Source organism: Podarcis erhardii (assembly GCF_964252035.2).
Source record: "Podarcis erhardii genome assembly, chromosome: 2".
Classification (NCBI taxonomy): domain Eukaryota; kingdom Metazoa; phylum Chordata; class Lepidosauria; order Squamata; family Lacertidae; genus Podarcis; species Podarcis erhardii.
This window is the reverse complement of record NC_138498.1, coordinates 120022819-120043868: the sequence shown is the minus strand read 5'-3', so window position 1 is coordinate 120043868 and position 21050 is coordinate 120022819. Positions and strand designations below refer to the sequence as shown.

Sequence of the window (21050 nt, the reverse complement as noted above, 5' to 3'; positions counted from 1 at the left end):
GTCCATAAGGCTTTCCCATTCTAGATTGAATTTTTTCTCATCTTGGTGCCTGATCTTTTGGGTAAGTTTAGCCATTTCGGCAGAGTCCATCATCTTTCCATTCTTCTTTCATTGGGACCTTGTCTTCTTTCCACATTTTCCTATGTGGTGGACGTGTAAAAAAGTAAAGGGCTTCTGGGAAATTTTTAAAAATTCTTAAAATTACGTTTGTTAAAAAAACCCAGAGGCTTTTTTTCTAGGTGTAATAGGAGAAAAAAATGCCAAGGAAGCAAAAGAGACTGTTTATTTATGTGATTATAGCGGCCAGAGGCTACTATCCCAGACGTGGTGGAAAGAAGTAAAGGTCCCAAAGAAAGAAGAATGGATAACTAAGATGATTGACTAAGCCGAAATGGCTAAACTTACCAATCAAATGAGAAAAAAATTCAATCAAGAATGGGGAAACTTTATAGACTATTTTAGAGAACGTGAGTTTTTTTATCTCAATGGTCACCTAGTCCAACCCCATATGTGTATATATGATAAATATGTGGGGCTGGTAGTTTCCTCCTCTCCGCTGAGATGTACAGAGGCAATACTGAGCCACCCACTTGGAAGGCTTAAAAAAGAGGATTGTATAAATTCAGGACTAGGCTGTCAGTGGCTACAAACCCTGATGTCTATGTTGTATTTATTTATTTATTTTTACAGTGGTACCTCAGGTTACAGATGCTCCGCTAACCTATAAATAGTACCTCAGGTTACGAACTTTGCTTCAGGATGAGAACAGAAATCGTGTGGTGGCAGCGGGAGGCCTTAAGGACCTGCTTGCCTTCTTCTCTGGTGGAGAATGGGCAACCTTTGGCAAAAGAAGTGGCGGAGCAGGAAGCAGACACATTGGGGTCTGGGCAGGCTCTCTGCCAGTGGCGAACAATGGCTTGTGCAAGCCTTACAGTGGATGACACACATGGGGGGGAGTAGGGCTGGGGGACACCAGTGGGCAGCTTCTGACAAGGCAACACAGAGAGTGGCATGAGCCTGAACAGCAGCAGATCCCATGGCTGCAAGGACGCAGAAACACACAAGCTCAGCAAGGCAGGGGGAGAGACGTCATCAGAGGAAGAGGCCGTTTGCTCCCTGAACTCTTATTGGAGCCAAGAAAGATGCCATCTACAACTGAATCAGCGCAGTTCACGTCCGTATCCTCACTTTTCACTGGAGCAGGATTCCCACACTTGGGTCTCTAGATCTTTCGGGACTACAACTCCCATCACTCCCAGCTAGCAGTATTAAGGGATGATGGGAATCATAGTCCAAAACCAGCTAGAGACCCAAGTTTGGGAAAGCCTGCACTAGAGTACCTAGGGCAACTGTTTTCCTAACACAGGCATTTTTTACATTTTGGTGCAAATATAACTTTAAAACTGCATTATAAAAGAATTCAATCTTTAGCATTGCCTGCGGGATGAGGTTGGATTTCCTTTTGGGGTCTGGGGTTCAGCAGCTCTCTGCCTGGAATTCCCAGGAAGGGCTTGCACCTTGTCATGGGAAGGGCAAGCATTTTAGTGAACGACAGACATATGGGGGGGGGGGACCAGAGGACAGTTTCTAACAGGCATCCCTTGAAAAAGATGGGTTAAGTTTCCTGGACTATGACCTGCACTATCAGGGATTTGATCAGCAGAGTTCAGGACCAAAATATCACCTTTCACTAGACTATGCAACAGGGAAACTGTCCCGCTAACACACATGAATTTTTAAATCTTTGATTGCTCTTCTGTGCAAATCTGATGTAGTTAAAAATTGTAATTAAAACATAATTTGGTTTTTTTTAGTGTTGTGTTCTGGATGAGGTTGCATCTTCTTCCGTTGCCAGATTACCAGATAAGCAAATACCTGCACACAGCTGCACAGTGGATTTCACATTTTCAGAATGGGGGGGGGGGAGAATACTAGTGGAGGGGAGAGCTGGGGAGAACACAGCATACCTGTTTTTCAACAACATTTATGCAGAAGAGGCTAAAAACAGTTAAACTAAAATCAACACAAGACCATATTACAACTAAACATTGAGACAAATATCAAAATGTTGCACAATGAATCCATTAGCAGATTTATCAAATCATCATCATTTAATATTTATATCCCACCTACATGGCTGGGTTTCCCCAGCCACTCGGGGCAGCATACAGCACATAAAAAATTGTTAAAACATTAGACATTAAAAATTTCCCTATACAGAACTGCCTTCAGATGTCTTCTAAAAGTGAGATAGTTGTTTATTTCTTCGACGTCTGATGGGAGGGCGTTCCACAGGGTGGGTGCCACTACCAAGAAGGCCCTCTGCCTGGTTCCTTGTAACCTCACTTCTTGCAGTGAGGGAACCATCAGAAGGCCCTCGGAGCTGGACCTCAGTGTCCAGGTTGGACGATGGGGGTGGAGACGCTCCTACAGGTAGAATAGTTCTGGCCACGCCAACAAGGGTTGGTGAGAGACTTGTGATGAATACATGGAAAATGCATGGGAAAATAACAGAATACAGCTATGTAAACCTAACTCTGATCAGGAGAATAATCTGCAACACAGCAACTAAAAGCAATCAAAATTCCAATGGAATCAAATTCTAACGCTGAACATAATCATTGGCTTACTCTCTGTAGGAGTTATTTGATATGATTAAAGATCTTCGCACACTCCAACCCTTTCTAAGATGTTTCCCTCGTACGAGTTCTTTACTGTTTAGGAAGGGAGCCCCTGTCACTGAAGTTATTTCCATATGCCAAACATTTTAAAGATTTCCTCCCTATATGACTTCTTTGGTGTCTAGTAAGCTGATAACTGCGACTGAAGCTTTTTCCACACTCCAAACATGTATACGGTTTCTCTCCTGTATGAGTTCTTTGATGCAACCTAAGGGAGCTACCGCAACTGAAGCTTTTTCCACACTCTGAACATGTAAATGGTTTCTCTCCTGTATGAGTTCTTTGGCGTCTAGTAAGCTGATAACTGCGACTGAAGCTTTTTCCACACTCTGAACATGTATACGGTTTCTCTCCTGTGTGCAGTCCTTGATGTAAAGTAAGAGTGGAGCGATTACCAAATCTTTGTCCACATACTGTACATTCATGCTTCTTCTCCTCTCTGGGAATTTGATTTTCACCACCCTGAGACATACAAGAGTCACCCTCTGGCTTCTGCTTTCGTCTCCCCTCTCGCCTGCTGCCTCCATCTTGAACCCTCAGCTTCCTTTGCTCCTCCTCCTCTTTGCCCCTTTGTGGTGACACTTCTGATTGTTCCCCTTCTGCCAGCATCCCTTCAGCATCTCCTGATGGAATAAAAAGGCAAACTGATGAAATGCTAAAGGAGCGTCTTCACCCCAATCATTCAGTCAGGACACCGAGATCCAGGTTCCAAAGACCTTGTGGCAGTTCCCTCACTGTGAGAAGTCAAGTTACAAGGAACGAGGCAGAGGGCCTTCTCGGTAGTGGTGCCCACCCTGTGGAACGCCCTCCCATCAGATGTCAAGGAAACAAACAACTATACAACTTGTAGAAGACAACTGGAGGCAGCCCTGTATAGGGAAGCTTTTAAAGTTTTATGTTTTATTATGCTTTTATACTTGTTGGAAGCCAGCTCGAGTGGCTCGGGCAACCCAGTCAAATGGATAGGGTACAAATAATAAATTTTTTATCATTATCATTATCAGTGTTTCTATACTGCCCTATACCTGGAGGTCTCAGCGTGGTTCACAGAAAATATCACAACATATATAATCAGAATAAAAACAGCAACCCAATAACACCCCTCCAGAAAAGAGCCACATTTGAAAAAGGGCATAGGATGTCAAACAGATCAACCAAAGGTCTGGTTAAAAGGAACATTTTTGCCTGGTGCCTAAAAGTGTATAATGAGGACACCAGGCGAGTGTCCCTGGGGAGATCATTCCACAGACGGGGAGCCACTGAAGAAAAGGCCAGTTCTCGTGTTGCCACCCTCTGAAACTCTCGAGGAGGAGGTACACGAAGAAGGGGCTCAGAAGGGGATCTCCGGATCCGGGTAGGTTCATATGCAAAGAGGCGGTCCTTGAGGTATTGTGGTCCTGAGCCATTTAAGGCTTTATAGGTCAAAACCAACACTTGGAATTGGGGCCGGAAACTAATTGGTAGCCAGTGCAGTCAGACCTGGATCGGTGTAATATGCTCAAACCGCCTTACTCCAGTGAGCAACTTGGCCGCTGAATTCTGCACTAGCTGGTTTCCACACTGTCTTCAGAGGCAGCCCTAAGTATAATGCGTATCTGAATCTAACCTTGAAGTTCCCAGAGCATAGACAATGGTAGACAGGCTATCCCTGACCAAATAGGGGTGTAGCTGGGCTACCAGCTAAAGCTGATGAAAGTTTAACTGAACAAGATTGTTAAGGAGCTTACCCCACACATCCAAGAACAGATCCTCACAAACACACCAACAGAACCTCGACCAGGAACTTTCTATCTTCTACCTAAAATACACAAACCAGGAAATCCAGGACGCCCCATCATTTCAGGTATTGGCACTATTAAAGTGGGTGTCTCTGGTTATATGGACTCTGTTCTGAAACCATATGCCATCAGTGCTCCCAGCTATGTACGTGACACCACAGATTTTCTGAGGAAAATACAATCTTTAAATAATCTTCCTAACAATACTATACTAGCTACTATGGATGTGGAATCTCTGTATACCAACATCCCACACAACGATGGTTTACAAGCTATAAGGCAGTGTTTCCCAACCGGTGTTCCGCGGCACACTAGTGTGCCGCGAGACGTTGCCTGGTGTGCCGTGGGAGGGAGGCGGGCGAGTCGGGCGGCGAGAGGCAGGGCGGCGGCGGCGAGCACACGCGGGGCGGGGAGCGAGCTCCCTCCCACATCCCATCGCCCCGTGCTCCGCGCTGTTGTAGGCCAGCCCTGCGCACCCGGGGGACCTCCCCCCGAGAGCGCAAGGCTTGTGGGCGTCAGCTGGCAGCGCGGAGCACGGGGCGCCCTTCGGAGGACGCCCCGTGCTCCGCGCTGGTGTCGGCCAGCCTTGCGCACCCGGGGGATCTCCCCCCGGGAGCGCAAGGCTTGCGGGCAGCAGCCTGCAGCGCGGAGCACGGGGCGCCCTCCAGAGGACGCCCCGTGCTCCACGCAGGTGTCCGCAAGCCTTGCGCACCCGGGGGATCTCCCCCCGGGAGCGCAAGGCTTGCGGGCGTCAGCTGGCAGCGCGGAGCACGGGGCGCCCTTCGGAGGACGCCCCGTGCTCCGCGCTGGTGTCGGCCAGCCTTGCGCACCCGGGGGATCTCCCCCCGGGAGCGCAAGGCTTGCGGGCAGCAGCCTGCAGTGCGGAGCACGGGGCGCCCTCCAGAGGACGCCCCGTGCTCCACGCAGGTGTCCGCAAGCCTTGCGCACCCGGGGGATCTCCCCCCGGGAGCGCAAGGCTTGCGGGCGTCAGCTGGCAGCGCGGAGCACGGGGCGCCCTTCGGAGCAGAGCGCCCCTCGCGCCAGGCAGACATGGGCCAGCCCCACAAGCTCGGGGGACAGCGGGGAGGCGCAGCACCGCCATCCCACTGTTCCCCGACCTGGTTTTTTGGGGGGGAAATAAAGGAAAAAAATTTTTCCTTTATTTCCCCCCTCAAAAAAGTAGGTGCGTCCTATGGGACGGAGCGTCCTATGGGACGAAAAATACGGTACTTACTATTTCATAATAAAGTAATTATAAAATACTTTCTTTGTGTTTATTTGATTCCTATTAAAGAGAGTTACTTTATATATAGTCAATATAGGCACAGAGTTAATTTTTTAAACATTTTCTAATGGTGGTGTGCCTCGAGATTTTTTTCATGAAACAAGTGTGCCTTTGCCCAAAAAAGGTTGGGAAACACTGCTATAAGGAACACCATTTCAGATAAAACCACAGCGGACTTTGCTACCAAACTCTGCCAATTTGTCCTTACCCACAACAACTTCAAATTCGGTGATGACCTGTTCCTTCAGATCAGCGGCACAGCAATGGGCACCCGCATGGCCCCACAGTATGCCAACATCTTCATGGCAGATTTAGAACGTTTCCTAAACTGCTACCCACTCAAACCTCTCTTGTACCTGCGATACATTGACGATATTTTTATCATCTGGACACATGGTCAACAGACCCTGGACACCTTCCACCAGAAATTCAATGATTTTCACCCCACAATCAACCTAACAATAAATCAATCTATGCAAGAAATACATTTTTGGGACACTACTATAAAAATACAGGATGGGCGCATAGACACTACCTTATACCGTAAACCAACTGACCGACAAACATATCTACATGCCTCTAGCTACCATCCCAAACATACCAAACAGTCCATTGCATATAGCCAGGCACTACGTTACAGCCGCATCTGTTCCAATTCTACAGACAGAGACTCTCACCTAAGAGATCTACAGCAAACCTTTTTAGAACTAAAATACCCAGCAGATGAAGTTAGACAACAGATCAACAGAGCCAGACTGATACCCAGAGAGAACTTGCTGCAAGACAGACCCAAAAAAGAAAATAACAGAACACCTCTAGTCATCACATACAGCTCCCAAGTTAAAACAGTACAACGCATCATCAGAGATCTGCAACCTCTCCTGGACAATGACAGTTCTCTTTCTCAAGCTCTGGGAGGAAGACCTTTCATTGCCTACAGACAGCCACCCAGTCTTAAACAACTCCTAACCCACAATAATACTACAACCAGACTCAACACGGACACTGGCACCAGAGCCTGCAATAAACCCAGATGCCAACTTTGCTGCCACATACACCCGGACAACACCATTACTGGCCCCAACAACATCACACATACCATCTCGGGACTATTTAATTGCTCATCGTCTAACATTGTGTATGCCATCAAATGCCAACAGTGTCCTTCAGCTCTCTATATTGGACAAACAGGCCAAACCTTACGCCAAAGAATAAACGGACATAAATCGGACATCAGGAATCACAAGACAGAGAAACCAGTAGGAGAACACTTCAATCTCCCAGGACATACTATACAAGATCTCAAAGTAGCTGTTCTATTACAAAGGAATTTCAGAAATAGACTGGAAAGAGAAGCTGCTGAATTGCAGCTTATTACCAAACTCAAAACCATGGAGAGACCTGGTCTGAACAAAGACATTGGATTCTTATCTCATTATACATGACAAAGCCATTTTTCACCTTTTCACCCCTGCTTTTTCCTGTAAGACCTATTGCAGTCGTTAAGAGTCGTCAACAGGCTCAACACAGCTATCTGCCAATCACCCATTCCCACCACCCTTCTGAGTAATACCCCTCCCCACCTTCTCACTATATAGAAGGGTCTGGTGACTTCTGTTTCAGTGTATCTGAAGAAGTGTGCATGCACACGAAAGCTCATACCAAGAACTAACTTAGTTGGTCTTTAAGGTGCTACTGGAAGGAATTTTTCTATTTTGTTTTGACAATGTACAATAATGCCCTAGCTCAACTGAAAGAGCACTTTGACATGAAAGATCTTGGTGAGGTAAACAACTACCTATCTCTGGAAATAGAGAGAGATCAAGATGGTAACATTCTAGTACACCAGTCACGGAAAATTGCTGATGTGTTAAGCAAACTAAACCTGATGGATGCTAACCCTGTAGACACACCGATGACAACAGGTTATCAGGTAGATGACACTGAAGAAGCATTTTCTGACACTACACTGTACAGAAGTGTGCTAGGCAAGCTAAACTTCATTGCCAGATGTTCAAGACCTGACATTGCTGTTAGCTGTAATTTGCTAAGCAGACAAGTAAACAATCCTACTGTTAAGGATTGGAAAGCTCTGAAACGCATAGCGCGGTATTTGAAAGGCACTATGCATTACAGACTAAGATTTAACAATCAGAAATCTGGTGGTCTTGAGATATTTGCAGATGCAAGTTTTGGAAGTGACACTACAGACAGGAAAAGTACGTCTGGAGTTTGCTATATGTACAATCAGGGTCTATTTGATTGGTCATGCAAGAAGCAAACAACAGTTAGCTTAAGTACTTGTGAAGCTGAACTGAATGCACTGTCTTATTCACTTAAAGATTGTGAATGGTTGTTACAATTGTGCAAAGACATGAAAATTCCTGTCAAATGTCCAATCCAGGTTTACCAGGACAACAAAGCATGTTTGGCTTTGCTGAATTCTGAAGGTTGTAAGCAAAGCACGAAGCACTTGCAATTGAAGTTGCAACATGCTAGGGAACGTATTCAGAAGGGACTCGTAACGGTGTCCTATATGCCAGGTAATGAAATTCCTGCTGATGTATTGTCCAAGATTGTATCAAGGGATCAACACTATACCTATGTGCAGAAGTTGGGTTTGTACTGATATTGTACGAACACGCTGCCCAGTGATGTTCACAGAAAGGGGGAGGATGTTGGTTTCTGCTTCCTTCACTGTGCAGCGAAGTGCTTGTCATAAGACAGGTGTTTACATTCCACAGTCAGCGTACTGTTGGGTTTTCCCACGGGAAAGGAGACTGGATGTGACGTACACTGGTTTCCTGTTTTTCTCAGTTCTCTCTGTGCTTCCGAGGAGAGAGGTTGCTTCTCTGCTCTCGCAGAGGCAGGATGCATTTCTGTAATCTATCAGCTTTGAAGTGTAAATAAAGTAATGTAAAGTATGTGGCACGTACTCCTCATCCTTCCGCTGTGCACAGGAGCCTGCAAACACAACACTTGCTACCTCCTAACAGAAAAAGTTATTAATAACATAACATCAAACCTAAATACATAAAAGTAAACACACCATATTTCTCTATCTTCTAGACATTTTCTAATACTAATAGTGTGAATGTTTATTTAAATCCTGCCATCAAGTCTATCTTTGTTTCTTTGTTTCTATAAATGGTTCCCATTGTTTTTCAAAGTCGCTGTTGTCCTTTTCTCTTAGTGTGTCTGTCATTTTTGCCAGTTCTACATCATCGTCATCATCATTTTTAATTTGTATACCACCTTTCTATCTTACAATACTCAAGGCGGCTTACAAGCTGAAGAAACAAAAAAATGTACATCTTATAACAATCTAATGCAATACAAAAATGTGATAATAAAACATAACTTTAAAATAGGCAACCTCCATCCAAAAAGTAACATTCAACAATTAGAACAGTATAAAATAATAATATCAACATATAAAAGTTAAACAGAAATCCACTCAACAGTTACAATAATATCTAAACTGTAATCAATAAAACAATGGCAAGCCACAGTACATAAAACAATACAATACACATTGAGAAGCAGAGAGTGGGGCAAGGCAGGTGGAAAGAGGCCTTGCCTGGTGGAGTCTCTCCCCTCACAGTTCATCAACTTCTCCTGCCATTGTTCTTTACTTGGTATTTCTCCAGTCTTCCAATTTTGTGCAATCAACATTCTTGCTGCTGTAGTGGCACACATAAATAAAGTCCTCTTTCCTTTCCTTATGTCTTGGCCTAAAATACCTAGTAAGAAGGTTTTTGGGTTTTTTAGAAAAGTTATTTTCAACATTTTCTTCAATTCATTATTTATCATTTCCCAATAGGCTTTTACCTTTTTACAATCCCACCACATATGATAAAACGTACCTTCTATTTCACATCTCCAACACTCTCTTTTCATTTTTATACATTTGTTCCAGTTTAACCAGTGATAGATACCATCTATACATCATTTTCATATAGGTCTCTCTCAATAGTATACAATCTGTAAATTTCAAATTTACTTTCCACAATTTTACCCAATCTTCAAATTGTATGTTATGGCCCATTATTTAATCATTACCAATTTTACTTCTTCGTCTTTGGTTTCCCACTCCAAAAGAATGTTATATGCCTTTTAAAAATAATTTTGTACTTTCTTCTATCACTGCCTCTTTGGAATTTGGAAACCGACTATGAGATGCCTTTCTTATTGTCCTCTTTAAAGATATCCTTTAATTGTCTATGATGCAGCCAGCTTTGAAGATGTTCTTTTATTTCGTCATATTCTTTCCACTGCCTCTATTCCGGCCACTGCCTGGATATTTCAGAGACATAAAACTGAAATCCCTGCTAGGCAGATGAAGGTGAAGAAACACACATCCTGGAACAGTGACCTATTAACACTCTATTTTATTTTTATTTTTATAATTTTTATTCATTTTTCAAACACATAATAAAAACAAACAAAACACAAGACAAAAACATACAAAACATTTAAACATGTATAATTTCATAATCTTATTTTCATACACCTTCTTTCCTCCGACTTCCCCATACCTCCCTTTCGCTGCATCCTTATTTTGGAATTCTTTAGCAACCCTTTAGTCAGTTTGTCTATTAGTTCCCTTTCATTACGTTTCCATAAGCTTGTTAGTTATAGCTGTAATTCTCTACTTCTTACCCCTTGACATCTTAACATTCCTCAATTTTACAACAATTTTTAAGATATATTTTGAATTTCTTCCAGTCCTCTTCCACTGTCTCTTTCCCCTGGTCGCGGATTCTGCCGGTCATCTCTGCCAGTCCCATAAAGTCCATGACCTTTGTCTGCCATTCTTCCAGAGTAGGTAGTTCTTGCATCTTCCAATACTTTGCCAGAAGAATTCTTGCTGCTGTGGTAGCGTACATAAAAAAGGTCCTATCCTTCTTTGGCACCAATTGGCCAACCATGCCCAGGAGAAAAGCCTCAGGTTTCTTAGGAAAGGTCCACTTAAGGACTTTCTTAATTTCGTTATAGATCATTTCCCAAAAGGCTTTAACCCTCGGGCAGGTCCACCAAAGGTGATAAAAAGTACCTTCAGTCTCATTGCATTTCCAACATTTGTTATTGGGCAAATGATAAATTTTTGCAAGCTTGACTGGGGTCATGTACCACCTATAGATCATTTTCATTATGTTTTCTTTTAAGGCATTACATGCCGTAAATTTAACACCGGTGGTCCATAACTGTTCCCAGTCAGCGAACATAATGTCATGACCGATGTCTTGTGCCCATTTAATCATAGCTGATTTCACCATTTCATCCTGTGTATTCCATTTCAACAGCAAGTTATACATTCTTGACAAATTTTTTGTATTGGGTTCTAACAATTCTGTTTCTAATTTTGACCTCTCCTTCTGGAATCCTATTTCCCTGTCCTGCTTAAATGTCTCATTTATCTGATGGTAATGCAACCAATCTCGAACTTTGGACTTTAATTTCTCATAACTCTGAAGTTTAACCTTTTCACCATCTTGTTCTAGAATTTCACAATATTTTGGCCATTTAGAGTCCACCATGAAGGTGAAGAAACACACATCCTGAAACAGTGACCTATTAACACTGTAGACACAGGCTGGAAAATACTATATTGAAATATTCTATACTGTTCTAATGTCTCTCTCAACCAAAGGTGACATTCGAACTCAGAACGCAAGGGAGAAGCGTGCTAAGAGGAAGGCATGCATGGCAAACCCCAACCATGATCAACTCCCGCCTGGAAAGCTATGTCCCCACTGTGGAAGGATGTGTGGGTCCAGAATTGGCCTCCACAGTCACTTACGGACTCACTGTTAAGACTGTGTTCATGGAAGACAATTTTACTCTGCTACGCCAAAGAAGAATAATTTCTCTCTTGACTGCGTATTGAGGCTTATTATACAGTATATGTTTTTCAACAGCATTTGTTCATTAGAGCTGTGATCTGAGGGGCTATACTCTCATTGCAAAGATACGTCATTTACAAACGTCAACAGAATACCAGAGAATGCATTTGTGTCTATGAAAAATATCAGATCAATTCACACCAGATTAACAAATCTTGGGGATGGGAGAAATATGAAAGCACCGCTATATACAAGTGATGAATACATGGGAAATAACGCATGAGAAAAAAAATAGAACATAGCTATGTAAATCTAACTCTGATCGGGAGAATAATCTGCAACACAGCCACTAAAAGGAATAAAAATTCTAATGGAAGCAAATTCTAATTCTGAATACAATCATTGTTTTACTCTCCGTAGGAGTTATTTGATATGATTAAATATCTTCACACACTCCAACATTTCTGTTTCCCTAGTACGGGTTCTTTTCAGTTTAGTAAGGGAGTCCTTGTCACATAAGTTCTTTCTATAGGCCAAACATTTCTAAGATTTCCTCCCTGTATGAGTTCTTTGATGCGACTTAAGGTGGTTACTCTGACTGAAGCTCCTTCCACACTCCCAACATGTATACGGTTTCTCTCCTGTATGAGTTATTTCATGTGACTTAAGGGAGTGACTGTGACTGAAGCTCCTTCCACACTCCCAACATGTATACGGTTTCTCCCCTGTATGAGTTCTTTCATGCGACTTAAGGGAGTGACTGTGACTGAAGCACCTTCCACACTCCGAACATGTATACGGTTTCTCTCCTGTATGAGTTCTTTCATGCGACTTAAGGGTGCCACGTTTACTGAAGCTTTTTCCACACTCCGAACATGTATACGGTTTCTCTCTTGTATGAGTTCGTAGATGCATCGTAAGGGAGCTACTGCACCTGAAGCTCCTTCCACACTCCGAACATGTATACGGTTTCTCTCCTGTATGAGTTCTTTGATGCAGTGTAAGTAAGCTACCACGACTGAAGCTCTTGCCACACTCCAAACATTTATACGGTTTCTCTCCTGTGTGCAATCTTTGATGCAAGGTAAGGCTGCAACTGTAGCTGAAGCTCTTTCCACACTCCAAACATGTATATCGTTTCTCCCCTGTATGAATTCTTTCATGCGAGGAAAGGTAGTCGTTGCGACTGAAGCTCTTGCCACATTCCCAGCATTTATAAGGTTTGCTGCCTCTATGAGTTTGTTGATGTCTAGTAAGCCCATTGCTGCGAGCGAAGCTCATTCCACACTCCAAACACGTATGCTGTTTCTCCCCTGTATGAGTTCGTTGATGCGACTTAAGTGTGCTACTTTGAGTGAAGCTCCTTCCACACTCTGAACATGTATACGGTTTCTCCCCTGTATGAGTTCGTTGATGCAACTTAAGGCTACCAGTTTGATTGAAGCTTTTTCCACACTCTGAACATGTATACGGTTTCTCCCCTGTATGAGATCTTTTATGCAATTTAAGGGTACCACGTTCACTGAAGCTTTTTCCACACTCTGAACATTTATAGGGTTTCTCCCCTGTATGAGATATTTGATGCAAGATAAGGACAGTACTCTGACTGAAGCTCTTCCCACACTCCAAACATTTATAAGGTTTCTCCCCTGTATGAGTTCGTTGATGGGACTTAAGATGGCTACTGTTACTGAAGCTCTTTCCACACTCAGAACATGTATACGGTTTCTCCCCTGTATGATATCTTTGGTGCCCGGTAAGGCTATGATTGTTACGGAAGCTCTTTCCACACTCCGAACATGTATACGGTTTCTCCCCTGTATGAGTTCGTTGATGGGACTTAAGATTGCTACTCTTACTGAAGCTCTTTCCACATTCCAAACATGTATACGGTTTCTCCCCTGTATGAGATCTTTGGTGCCCGGTAAGGCTACGATTGTCACGGAAGCTCTTTCCACACTCTGAACATGTATACGGTTTCTCCCCTGTATGAGATCTTTGATGTGAGGTAAGGGAACTATTCTGACTGAAGCTCCTTCCACACTCTGAACATGTATACGGTTTCTCCCCTGTATGAGATCTTTGATGCCTGGTAAGGGTACTATTCAGACTGAAGCTCTTTCCACACTCCAAACATGTATACGGTTTCTCCCCTGTATGAGATCTTTGGTGCCTGGTAAGGGCATCATTGCGACTGAAACTCTTTCCACACTCTAAACATATATACAGTTTCTCCCCTGTATGAGATCTTTGATGCGAGGTAAGGGCACTACTGTTACTGAAGCTCTTTCCACACTCCAAACATTTATAAGGTTTCTCCTCTCTGGGAATTTGATTTTCACCACCCTGAGACATACCAGAGTCAGCCTCCGGCTTCTGCCTTCGTCTCCCCTCTCGCCTTCTGCCTCCATTTTGAACCCTCAGCTTCCTTTGCTCCCCCTCTTCTTTGGATCCTTTCGGTGACACTTCTGATTGTTCCCCTTCTGCCAGCATCACTTCAACATCTCCTGATGGAATAAAAAGGCAAACTGATGAAATGCTAAAGGAGCGTCTTCACCCCAATCATTCAGTCAGGACACAGAGATCCAGGTCCCAGGGCCTTGTGGCAGTTCCCTCACTGTGAGAAGGGAAGTTATAGGGAACAAGGCGGAGGGCCTTCTTGGCAGTGGTGCCCACCCTGTGGAACGCCCTCTCGTCAGTTATCAAAAAAATAACTATGCAAATTTTAGAAGACAACTGGAGGCAGCAATGTGTAGGGAAGTTTTTAATACAAAATAATACAGATACAAAATAATACAGATACAAAATAATACAGATACAAAATAATACAGATACAAAAAATTATTAGAAATGGGGGTTTCACATTGGTTATCCCCATTAGAGGTTATGGGAGTCAAGAAAATTAACATGAGGAGTAATTGGATTACTTACGGAGACTTAGTGGTAAAAGAAGGAGAGAAATGGAGATTGAAACCATATGAGCAAGTAAAAGAACATGTATTTGACTGGCTGCACTATTATCAGATAAGTGATATGTTTAAAAAGGATGTGAAAGAAAAAGGGTATAAAGAAAAAGATTCGAAATTTCAAACAGAAATTGTTAATAATGATTGTAAGATAATCTCAAAAATGTATAAAATTTTACTGGAATGGCACACGATGGATGAGGAAGTTAAAGCGGTAATGATTCACTGGGCCAGAGATTTAGGGTATAGTATAGATATGGAAGATTGGCAAAAAAATTGGAATGAAAATCTGAAGTTTACAGCATGTACTACGTTAAAAGAAAATGTTGTGAAAATGGTATACAGATGGTATATGACACCAGTTAAATTGGCAAAAATGTACAAAACCTGTAACAAATGTTGGAAATGTAAAGAGAAAGAGGGTACATTTATTCATATGTGGTGGGAGTGTAAGAAAGTGAAGGGGTTCTGGGAAATGATATATAATGGGTTAAAGAAAATGCTGAAATATAGCTTCATAAAGAAACCAGAAACCACCTTACTGGGAATAACTAGAAAAGATATAAATAAGAGGGACTGTAAACTCTTCCAGTACGCAATAACAGCAGCGAGAATACTGATGGCCCAAAAATGGAAACAAGAAGAACTACCGACTTTGGAAGAATGGAGAACAAAACTAACAGACTATGCAGAACTGGACAAATTAACTGGAAAAATCAGACTTCAAAGAGACCATAAGTTTCTAGAGGACTGGGGAAAATTCAGAGAATATCTGAAGATTGTATGTGAGGAACAAACAACGCTAGTGTGTTTTAAAGAAGCTTTGTGAAAAAATAAGGAATATTGCAAGAATGGAAATGAGGACAGAAAAATTTTATTTAAAGGCGATATTATAATTAAGGAATGTGAAGATAGAAATTTAACTACGGATGATTGTCAGAGGAGTTGAGGGAGGTTCAATAAGTCAAAATATGGGATGTGGAAAATTGTATGATTGGAGATATTATGGAAAAATGTAATAAAAAAATTAATAATAATAAAAAAGATTCATGGGGTCACGGAGAGTCGGAAACGACTAAGACGACTAAACAACAACAAAGGTTTATAAGAAAGGCACCAGGCGAACTTCCCTGGGGAGAGCATTCCACAGACAGGGAGCCCCTGCAGAGAAGGCCCTGTTCTCATGTTGCCACCCTCCGGACCACGTGAGGAGGAGGCCCACGAAGGAGGGCCTCAGAAGGGGATCTCAGGGTCCAGGTAGGTTCATATGGAAAGAAGCAGTCCTTGAAGTATTCCTGGTCCTGAGCCATTTAAGGCTTTACAAGTCAAAACCAGCAATTTGAATTGGACCCAGAAACTAATTGGTAGCCAGTGCAGTCAGACCAGGATGGGGGCAATATGCTCAAACCGCCGGTGAGCAACCTGGCCGCTGAATTCTGCACTAGCTGAAGTTTCCAAACTGTCTTCAGAGGCAGACCTACGTATAACGCATATCTATATCTAACCTTGAAGTTCCCGGAGCATAGACAACGGTAGATAGGCTATCCCTGTCCAGAAAGGGGTGTAGCTGGGCCACCAGCCAAAGGTGATGAAAGGCACTCCAGGCCATCTGAGCCTCGAGCGACAGCAAAGGATCCAGGAGAACCCCCAAGCGACGAACCTGCTCCTCCAGAGGAAGTGTAACTCCATCAAGAGCAGGCGACCTTCCAGCCATCTGCTCTAGGGAACCACCCACTAACTGAGCCTTATCTGGAGTGAGCTTCAATTTGTTGGCTCTCATCCAGTCCATTGCCCAGGCAAGACACTGGTCCAGCACTTGCACTGCCTCATCTACAGATAGAAAGGAGAAATAGAGCTGAATGTCATCAGCATACTGCTGGCAACGTACTCCAAACCTCTGGATAACCCCTCCCAGCGATTTCATGTAGATGTTAAACAACAAGGGGGATTGGATTGGGCCCTGCGGAACCCCACATTGAAGCTTCCATGGGGCTGAAATGAATTCCCCAAGTAACACCTTCTGGGAACGACCATCCAAGTAGGACTGGAACCACTGCAAAGCAGTGCCACCCACCCCCAGTTCAGAGAGTCGCTCCAGAAGGATACCATGGTGGATGCTATCAAAAGCCGCTGAGAGGAGGAGAACAATGAACAGGGACACATTTCCCTTGTCTCTCTCTCGACAGAGGTCATCATAGAGGGCGACCAAAGCAGTTTCTGTGCCAAAACCAGGCCTAAATCCTGATTGAAATGGATCCAGAAAATCAGTTTCTTCCAAAAGCACCTGGATCTGGTCTGCAACCACTCGCTCCAGAACCTTGCCCAGGAAAGAGAAGGTTTCTTAAGGAGTGGTTTTACCTCTGCCTCCTTCAAACATGCAGGGACCACCCCCTCTTGTAAAGAGGCACTGATCATCTCCCTGGCCCAGCCTGCTGTTCCCTCCCTGCTGGTTTTTATCAGCCAAGAGGCGAAAGGGTCAAGAGTGCAAACGGTCACCCTGACTGATCCAAGCACCTTGTCCATATCCTCGAGCCTGACCAACTGAAAAAACTCATCCAACACAACAGGACTAGACTGTGCCCTGGACACCCCATGAGACTCATCTGCTGTCTTGGTGGATGGAAGCAATTTTATCTTCTTCTTTTTCCTCGATAAAATTTATTATAGAAAGTATATATACAATCAATATAACATTCATAAAATAAAAGAGTCCAACATAAAGATATATAAAATAAAAATTCCAACACTGGGACTTCCCTCCGCCTCAGCTCGACATCTTTCAATATTCTACACTCTTATTTACATTGTGTTTTTGATAGTATTCAACATTCACCTATTATTAATTTGTCATAAATTCTTCCTTAAATTCTGATTAGACTGGTGTCTTATGGCTGCTGTTTGGCCAATTCTATAAAGTCACATAATTTACTTATCCAGTCTTCTTTTGTGGGAATAATGCCCCCTTTCCAATTTTTAGCAAGTAATAATCTGGATGCAGCTGTGGCATATAAGAATAACCTTTTGATATCCTGTGGGGTGTCCTTTCCTATAATGCCCATTAGGTATGCCTCTGGCTTTTTTTCTATAGGAGCTTTGAGCATCTTTCTTAGTTCTTCATGGATACACCCCCAAAATTTATTAATTTTCTCACAGCTCCACCATACATGTATCATTGTTTCCTCTGCTTTACTGCATTTCCAACATCGGTTGGATTTGAGTTTACATATCTTGGCTAGTTTGAAAGGTGTCACATACCACCTGTATAACATTTTCATTAGGTTTTCCTTGATAGTATAACAGGCAGTAAATCTGATATCTAACCTCCAGAGTCTCTCCCACTGTTACATCTGTATTGTGGGGCCGATGTCCTGGGCCCATTTAACCATTACATCCTTTACTTCCTCATCTTTCAGATACCATTCCAATAACAGTTTTAGATAATATTTTTTGTCATTTCGTAATAATGCTTTTTGTAGTTTGGATTCATCTTTCCCAAAGCCAATTTTTTAGTGATATGGAAGCCAATTGGTGAGGTAGTGCCTTATCTCTCCAAATGTTTTCAATCTCAGATGTCCTTGTCTTCTTTTAATAGTTGACTATGGGTTGCCCAATTTCCCTCCATATTTACTTTTTTGACTGCAAAAGTCTCTACTGGGGACAGCCACCATGGCGTTTGGGGTTCTAATAATGGTTGGTATTTTGTCCACACTTTATAAAGAGCATTTCTGACTATATGATTAGTGAACCCTCTGTGGACTTTGACTTTATGCCATCCGTACCTGTTGTTGCAACTCTCCAAATCAAGTCTATGTTTTCTCTAATAAGATCCAATCCTTTATCCAACATAGGCACGAGGCTTTGAAATATGTTCTTAAATCGGGGAGTGCGAAACCCGCCCCTTTCTTTTTTTGTCAGTCAGTAATTTGTATTTTATGCGGGGTTTCTTACCCTGCCATATGAACCTGGTCAGATCTCTCCTGCAATCGATGTAGCATTGTGGCAAGCAATTTTAACAACAACATGCTTTGCAAAGAAGTCAAAGCGGGCTACCATTGGTTCTACCACCTCCTTTGGGCCAGCCTGTAAAAGGCCCTGTACAACCCGGAAAAGTTCTGCCAGACGACATAATGAGGATGCAATGGAGGCAAAAAACTATGCTTTCTTTGCTGCCTTCACTGCCACTAGGTAGGCTTGCTAATGAGCCCTTACCAGTCTTTGGTTGCATTAATTAGGATCTTTCATCCACTTGCGTTCAGTCTCCCAGCTTGGAGTGTACAAGGGGGCCAATCGGACTCCACAAAGTGGGAGAGGACGCTCAGGAATATTTGTATTACTAGTAGTATTATCATTATTAGCCTGTCGGTATAAGGCCGCAGCAACACGTGGACTTTTAATGTGGACTTGAAGTTGCTTGTTTCTCCTTTTTTAAAAAACCTCTTCTGCCCAGAACTGCTCTTGCAGAAACTGCTGTTTAACTGAAACACAAATTTAAAATGTGTGTGTTGGGGGGATGTTATTGGGTTGTTTTTGTTTCTGTTTTGATTATGTACTTTGAGTTTTTATATTGTAATTTTATCCTGTGAACTGTCCTGAGGCCTGTGGGTATAGGGAGGTATATAAATGTAACAAATTATAGTAAAATCAGGCCAGATAAAAATTATTACAAGTTCCAGGGGGAAGCTCTGCAGGTGGTTTTTCAATGCTTAAGGGTTTGCCTTGACCCCAAGCCCTATGGGGAGCCCAAGGAAGGTCCCCCACCTGCCCAGGTTGGCCTGCTGGGAGGAGAAAGATCTTTTCCATTAGGAAAAGATGTCCTACCCCCATAAAAAGGAGGGAAGACCTATAAATGAAAATTTTTTAGCAGAATTAGATACAGAATGCATTAATTATGGGAAATGTTTAATAATAATAATAATAATAATAATAATAATAATAATAATAATAATAAATACCCCGCCCATCTGGCTGCTGAGTTTCCCCAGCCACTCTGGGGGCCTCCCAATCAAGTGTTAAAAACAATACAGCATTTAAATATTTAAATCTTTCCTAAACAGAGCTGGCTTCAGATGTCTTTTAAAAATAGGATAGCTGCTTATTTCCTTGACATCTGATGGGAGGGTGTTTCACAGGGAGGGCACCACTACTAAGAAAGCCTTCTGCCTGGTTCCCTGCAACCTCACTTCTTGCAATGAGGGAACCGCCAGAAGGTGCTGGTGAGACAGTCTGTGGGCAGGTAGGGTCTCAGCCTGTACCAGATATAGCTGGTAAACAGCTGCCCTGGACACAGAATTGACCTGCACCTCCATGGACAGCTGCGGGTCCAAAAATGACTCCCAGGGTAAAATTACCCCATTCAGGACCAGGGAGTCCCCCACGCCAACCTGCCCCCTCAAAACAGTACTTGTGTCTTGTCAGGATTCAACCGCAATCTGTTAGCTGCCATCCATCCTCCAGACACTCACACAGGACCTTCATCGCCTTCACTGGTTCCCATCTGAAAGAGAGGCGGAGCTGGGTCTCATCCGCATATTGATGGACACCCAGTCCAACCCCCCTGATGATCTCTCCCAGCGGCTGCATGCAGATGTTAAAAAGCAGGGGTATTATGGGAAACATATGGGAAATACCCTTTGCAAAAGCGTGTGCATTAGGCGAGATCGGCACCCACCAAAATGCCGACCAACTTTCAAGAGCTCTCTTTAAAAATAATAAGATGTGAAAATCTGGACAAACTGATGACTAGAAAAAGGAGACAGAGGAAAAGAACTTGCATTGAAAGGGTTTGCCTAATGGGTTCTTTTTCATCCCTCCCCACTCTCCCCCCAGCTGCACCCCCCCCCGTCTCTCCCCCTTTATAATACATAACACATACGACCCACCTCCAGCGCCTCCGCGAGGAAGGACAGCCGCCGCCATGACAGGTATCTCCCCCCCCTCCAAGCGGGACAGGAAGCGGAAGCTGCCATTCTCCCGGCAGCCTTTTCCCCTCCGCTCTAGGAATCTCAGCTCTGTCGCAGCTGCTCTTAACCGTTTCGGAGCCGAGCGGCAGGAGCCTCTGGGCTTCTCCGGGCAGAGAGCGAGGAGAGGCGCTGGTCTCGCCTCCGGAAAGCCCCGCTGGATCAGCTGCGCGGGAGCCCCAAAAAGTTTTCTAAACTATTTATTATTATAATTATTTTCAAAATAACAACGTTTTTCCTTTTGGTACACAGATATCCAATCCAAATTTGCAATAATTGCCTTCCCCCCCTTTCCATTCCCGCCTTTTATTCTCCTTGCATTACAATATATTACAATTACTATATATTTCCTCAATTAATTAATTTCAACCTATTTTCTCCCTCCTAATTCTATTCTTAGTTCATAAATGTCATTTCGGCAGAGTCCATCTTTCCATTCTTCTTTCATTGGGACCTTGTCTTCTTTCCACATTTTCCTATGTGGTGGACGTGTAAAAAAGTAAGGGGCTTCTGGGAAATTTTTAAAAATTCTTAAAA

The 21050-nt window shown here is 43.2% G+C and overlaps 1 protein-coding gene across 6 annotated transcripts; it reads right to left on the bottom strand.

Moving 5' to 3' along the window:
• Window positions 1–797: 797 nt before the first annotated feature.
• LOC309336689 (uncharacterized protein) lies at window positions 798–20497 on the bottom strand. 6 transcript variants are annotated; one of them, XM_081852861.1, is made up of 4 exons: window positions 20436–20497; window positions 12525–14097; window positions 11319–12356; window positions 8828–10119 (listed from the first exon to the last, which is right to left on the bottom strand). In XM_081852861.1, exons 1-3 carry the CDS (start codon window positions 20470–20472, stop codon window positions 12134–12136), a joined length of 1833 nt encoding a protein of 610 aa, XP_081708987.1. In that variant the 5' UTR covers window positions 20473–20497; the 3' UTR covers window positions 8828–10119; window positions 11319–12133. The 6 variants fall into 6 exon arrangements, with proteins under 6 accessions (XP_081708988.1, XP_081708987.1, XP_081708989.1 ...); XM_081852863.1 differs by having other exon boundaries at window positions 11319–12188; XM_081852860.1 differs by adding an exon at window positions 18766–19031 and having other exon boundaries at window positions 11319–14097; window positions 20436–20489.
• Window positions 20498–21050: the final 553 nt, after the last annotated feature.

Coding starts and splice junctions, on each gene's coding strand:
- LOC309336689 (XM_081852858.1), bottom strand. CDS start 20,472: ATGGCGGCGGCTGTCCTTCCTCGCGGAGGCGCTGGAG. Junction 14,098..20,435: donor TCCTCGCGGAGGCGCTGGAG/GTGGGTCGTATG, acceptor TTATTCCATCAG/GAGATGTTGAAGTGATGCTG.